General features: G+C 42.9%; 1 protein-coding gene across 1 annotated transcript; it reads right to left on the minus strand.

The window, feature by feature from the left end:
• Positions 1-219: 219 nt before the first annotated feature.
• Positions 220-4178, minus strand: LOC124687923. Its single transcript, XM_047221648.1, has 8 exons — positions 4092-4178; positions 3637-3887; positions 2884-2955; positions 2257-2321; positions 1965-2121; positions 1643-1723; positions 1399-1488; positions 220-615 (listed from the first exon to the last, which is right to left on the minus strand). Exons 2-8 carry the CDS (start codon positions 3820-3822, stop codon positions 499-501), a joined length of 768 nt encoding a protein of 255 aa, XP_047077604.1. The 5' UTR covers positions 3823-3887; positions 4092-4178; the 3' UTR covers positions 220-498.
• Between the last annotated feature and the right edge of the window lie 1288 nt (positions 4179-5466).

Here is a 5466-nt window from a genome sequence, read left to right on the forward strand (position 1 = left end):
CACAAGGAGGCCTGGAGCTTTCACTCAAAAGCTTGTGGGGTCAAGCTCACTAGGGATGGTAGTTGCTAGCCAGCAGAGTTCCAAAACCGTAGACATCATGTTCAAATTAGAATCAAAACCATGATGAGAATTATGGAACAGACGGAGTACTACTTTGCATGTTACATTTCCGTTTGGGGTACATCTACTACACCACGCCAATGTTTGTACGGAGTACTCTATTTGATAAGCAGTACATATCAGCGTTATATTTCTTAAAATTGATCTTGAGTATTAGGGACACAGCGAACCTAATCTTAAACCATTTGGGCTAACACGATATACCTCTTGTTAATTCAGCCTGCATTTAGTTACTGAAAGAGAGTGCTATATCTTTATGTACAGGTCCCATCACAGAAACACTAGCTGATGCAACAAAGCTGCGTCATGTTCCACCTGAACCGCAGATGCTAAGGCCCATCATATCTTGTACAAAATGATCCTGCTGCTGATAAATTTCTACTGGGCTGGTTCCAGACGAGGTGAGGCAGGAATTTCAGGTGACACAGTGAACTGCATCGTCCCATTCGGATGGAGAATGATTGCCACTTCTGTTGGTAATAGCATTGCTTCTTCCTGTTCACCAAACAATGTAGACCGTTAATAACCATATTGAAAACAAGGACAACCAAGAGTTTCCAGATAATGGTGTTGCCTATTAAAAAGAAAAAAAAAAGTGCATAGTATTCCAGTTTCAAACCTATGCAATTCGCGGATACTGAACCATGGTTTTAAAGGCGTTAAGGCGTCTTAGAACGGTTTGGGAGCGCTCTGACGCCTAAGCGGGTGCTCTAGATGCCTAGGCGCCTAAAGCGGTCGATTTTCCAAGGCAGGGGGGGGGGGGCTTGACGCCTAAGCGTCGCCTAGGCGACACCTTAGGGACGCCTTTAAAACCATGTACTGAACTACTCGTAAGCTAACCAGCTAGGTAACATTTTGTTTCCTGATATAGCAACATCAAGTATGTTTGGATGGTGGCCGAAACTCACCCTGCCAATTTTTTGGCTATGACATAAAAAAATTGCTCGTTGTTTGGATGGTTGCCAAATTTTTGGTATGCCAATGGTTCTTTGCCCACTCTGCTCCATTTTTCTTCCCAATGTGGGCCAACTCATGCGCAACCAAAACGTCAACCAAAGTTCTGGCCAGCCAAATATTTGGTACGGAACCAAACATGCCAGATATCATGTCTGATTAGTAAGGATCAAACTGCACCAGCCCCAACTTCGAAGTAGAGTATATGCGTAGTCAAAGGAACAACAGTAAATACTTGTCCACGTGATTTTATAAATACTAAGAAACCAAAGCTTCATTTATGAACCTTCTATAGAACAAAAGCAATTTGCATCAGCCACCAACCTGTCTTTGTCTTTGACGCTGCATGATACTAATAGCCCAGGCCATGATGTAGCATGGTAGAAGAAATCCAGCCGCCCTCAAAAGGAATAACTGTCAAAGAACAACAATTAAACAAATGTACAGCGAAGGACTAAACACACGACATCAGATGTGAACCAAATGCTAGCCACAAAGATTAGAACTAGTCTAAATTGATAACAACAACTGGCAATAGTAAGTAGTGCATTAAAAATCTAATATATACCGAGAAAATAGCAGATGCATCATCTTCATCATCACTACTAGTGATGGTTAGTGTGTGCCTCAAGAGCAGAAGAGCCATTAGCTGGATAAACAGAGCAAGGACATGTCAACTATCACCTAATATAACATTGTGCCAATGCAACATTAATAAAAGGAAGAACAACGTACTGAACATTACAAAGAAATAAGCAAGAAAAAGATCTTTCTGAGTTGTCTGGTTAACCAGGTAAGGCCAGGTCAAGGGACTCAACTGCATATCACACAAAATAAAGAAAAGAGTGCACCTTTTCAAAGCAAAAATTATCATCTTAAGAAATACTTACAATCAGAAATATTGAGCGGCAAAAGGCAGCAGCGTTATTGTTTGTTGTGGTATATTGATCATACTCATCTTCAAGTAAATGGTGCTGAGCAGCCGCCATGGCCAAGATTCGAGGATCATGTAATTCCAAATGATTGCCAGAGATGGACCAATTGCCACTAGTACAAAAAAAAAATATAGAAATGACACATGCGATATCAAAATAACTTTATGCTTTAGGAATAAATTGCAAACTGCTGACAAAAAATATTAATAAGATGACAAAAGATCAGTTCAAGAATGATTATACAAACCTTATCTCTATAGTAGTCTCATCGTGCTGTATCCGGGGTGGGGCGGTGTAACCAGGCTTGTACGACTGACCAACAAAGAATAAAAACTTATAATCTGATTCCCAGCAACAAAGTTGACGGCAAATCCACAAAGGAAACATGAATACTGAAAGTACTACTATGCAAAGACATTTGGAAAAAGAAATCTTTAAAACAATCACGAAATTCTCTAGAAAAATCTTTAACGCCATTTTTTTAGAATGGGTCATGATGCATATGCAGATATGGATGATAACACTTGTATTGATGGTAGTTTTTCTGTACTAGTTACGAATGCCTGGTGTGCAAATAATAGTTAGAAATAAAATATACGAATTCCCAGCTTGCTAAACTTTTGCTGAAATAAAAAAGTAGGGGGGAAAGGCCAAAGATCTGATTTAGAGCGACAGAGTTAAAATACTACGCTAAGGGATCACATAGGATATAGCACATAATGTATGCTAGATGAACCAAGTTTACATGCAAAGAGAACTCGTACAAAATACGTGTGAACCTAGCATGAGGGCGGGGGCACAGGAATGGCAAAATAGAAAACGTATTATTATCATTGCACCGACAAAAAGAACTAAAGATGCAACAGTTGCTTACGGCATGGCAGATTTCACAGATTATGTCCCCCTTCTCATTACACCATCGCTGCACACACTCCCTGTGAGCATACTGCACAATAAAATGTTGTAAACAACATTTAGCCAACATATGTAACTGAATGTAAAGGCCCTCATAAACACACACTACATCCTTCACATAAATGCTAGCAAGGATATGGGATATATTTAGGTGAGCAGTTATATCATTTGTCCACTGAGAATGACTAAAAGCGCCTTCAGTTAAAGGCTACTCACACAAGATAGCTAGTCATTATGACTTCATCCATAAGCTTGTTGCAAGTAGCTATCCACATGCAAGAAAAAGGATGCCCAACTCTTTAAGCAACAATATGACAACCCAAACATGCACCTATTCAGCCATACCATCATTACTTCACCTAACTACTTTGCCCTGCAACTATCAGGAGACAAAGCAACAAAGAAGATTATATCATAAAACTCAAGAGGCACCCCACCTAACATATAGATGCATCTAAAAGGCACGTCACAATATACCAACGGCATGTTCATATGGCATGAGCTACCAATTAGCTTTTAATCCAACTGCATTGGTATTCATTTCTTGTGCCCTTCGCAAGCGTGCGTTCTGTACACTTGTGAACATTTCACATTGTTTGACAGCCTAAATTCATTATTATTATGTAACAAGATCAATAGAATTTTGAAGAGAAAACAACATCAGCAAGATGGACTGTAAGCAGAAGCCCAGTTCAGAGCAGGAAGCATGCACCTTTAGGCTGCCGTTGCAAGCACAGGGGCTCTCAAGGTTCTTGGGCAGGTCCTCCTCTTGGCAGATGCGGCACTCCAGCATCCCAATCAGCGCCTCCACTTCTTCCCCGCAGGACGGTAACCCCACTGCCTGACCGGCGCGGGCCGCTATGAGCCCCCCGACATCCACCGCAACATGATCCCCCATCCGAGCAAACTTCCCCCCCCGAAATGTTACGCCCCAAAGCTCCAATTTCTGGACGAATTCGATACCTGCAACCCTCAGAATCGTCAAAAATAGCCAGACTTGCCGCAGATCAGACGAATTGCAGGAAGAAGCGAGTGCTAAAACCCTAGAAACTCCGATGGGGACTGAACCAAGGCCAAATCCAGGCGGACGACTCTGAGTCCCCGTAAATCGAGAAAAAGTAAAGATACGCGGAGATTACCAGCGAACAGAAAGGAAATGGAGATTACCTCAGCGGGCGAGCAGACGCACGGTGTTCTCCACTCTCCAGTCACTGCTCTTCCAAATATCCCCAGGTTTTCTTCGCGAGCAGACGCGCGGTATTTTATCCCTCGCCCCGTGACGGCGCCGGCCGTTCGCCGTCTAGCCCTGACGGGGTAATTTCCGTTACTGACTTGTGGTTCCCACCAAGGTGGGCCAGGTTATTTTATCAGTTTGTCGAGTTAGCCCACTTCTTTCCCGCTTCTGGAAGAGATATTTCTAGAAGCTATCCTAGCTTAGCTTCTTCCAGCAAATTTAGCACACAGGTTTCTACACTCATTAGCAACCAGCTGACTTTGAATGATAGCGGGTGAACCGTTTTTTACCTGGCGGCTCTGGCGACAGAGGCGACTAGGGTTTTGCCTCCGCCACCGACCTTGATTCGGTGAGGGAGTTGAGATCGGAAGGGGATGGTGACTGGTTTCCTTGGGGAATCGGTAGAGGAGCACGCGGTGGGCCTGGTGCTTTTGTTTCTGGAGGTTTGTAAGGGAGGTTGAGGTCGTCGGCTTCCTTGGTTGGGACGGGGTGGGGGGGGGGGGGGACGATGGCGGCTCCATCAAAAAATTCTGGTACCGGGCCAGGAGGATCGAGTAATCAAAAGAAAGAAGGCATTGATGACATGCTTCACCATCTGGGTATAGGAGAGGGTGACTTTGATGATCTAGTTTTTGAAGAAGTGGAAGGCATATCGCATGAGGGCATGAAGTGGATGGCCCTAGCTAGGGTTCATACCACAAACTACTTCAGTGCTGCTACGTTTGAGCAGCATATGAAAGTGGCGTGGAGTCCCGCACGTGACATAATTTTCCAGCATATTGAAGGTAATCTATTCACTCTACAATGTTTCTGTCTTGGAGATTGGATAAAAGTAGAGAAGGGAGGGCCATGGCTATTTAGACAATATGTGGTTTGTATTGAACCTTATGATGGACTTGTTGATCCCTACCTAATCGATCTGAATTACTTCACAACTTGGATGCAAATCCAGAAGCTGCAAATTGGATACCGTGATCATGCTATAGTTAAAAATTTGATGCAGAAGAAAGTGGGACAGGTTGTTGAAATTCAGACAGATGTTCAGGGGGCTGGAAATTTTATTCGGGCAAAGGTGAAACTAGATATTCGTAAGGTGCTGGAAAGATTTATCTCTATGATCAGAGAGGGAAATAGGGAAGTCTTCTTGCTTAAATATGAGAAGATGCCTAGGTGTAACGGCCCCGGGTAATACCTCTATTAGTTTTGCCAGTTCTTTTTCTTTTATGCATCATCATGGCATCGTGCATGCATCATATCCATGCTTTCAACAAAATAAAATTATTTTGAAAGCCTAGCTACTTTGTTTTC

This window comes from Lolium rigidum, chromosome 2 (genome assembly GCF_022539505.1).
Source record: "Lolium rigidum isolate FL_2022 chromosome 2, APGP_CSIRO_Lrig_0.1, whole genome shotgun sequence".
Lineage (NCBI taxonomy): Eukaryota > Viridiplantae > Streptophyta > Magnoliopsida > Poales > Poaceae > Lolium > Lolium rigidum.

Excerpts from the sequence above, each read along its gene's own strand:
- LOC124687923 (XM_047221648.1), bottom strand. The coding sequence starts at position 3,822 with ATGGGGGATCATGTTGCGGTGGATGTCGGGGGGCTCATAGCGGCCCGC. Across the intron at positions 2,956-3,636 it reads CTTGCAACGGCAGCCTAAAG|TATGCTCACAGGGAGTGTGT; the intron begins GTGCATGCTTCC and ends TTTATTGTGCAG. Across the intron at positions 2,322-2,883 it reads TCTGTGAAATCTGCCATGCC|TCGTACAAGCCTGGTTACAC; the intron begins GTAAGCAACTGT and ends TTTGTTGGTCAG.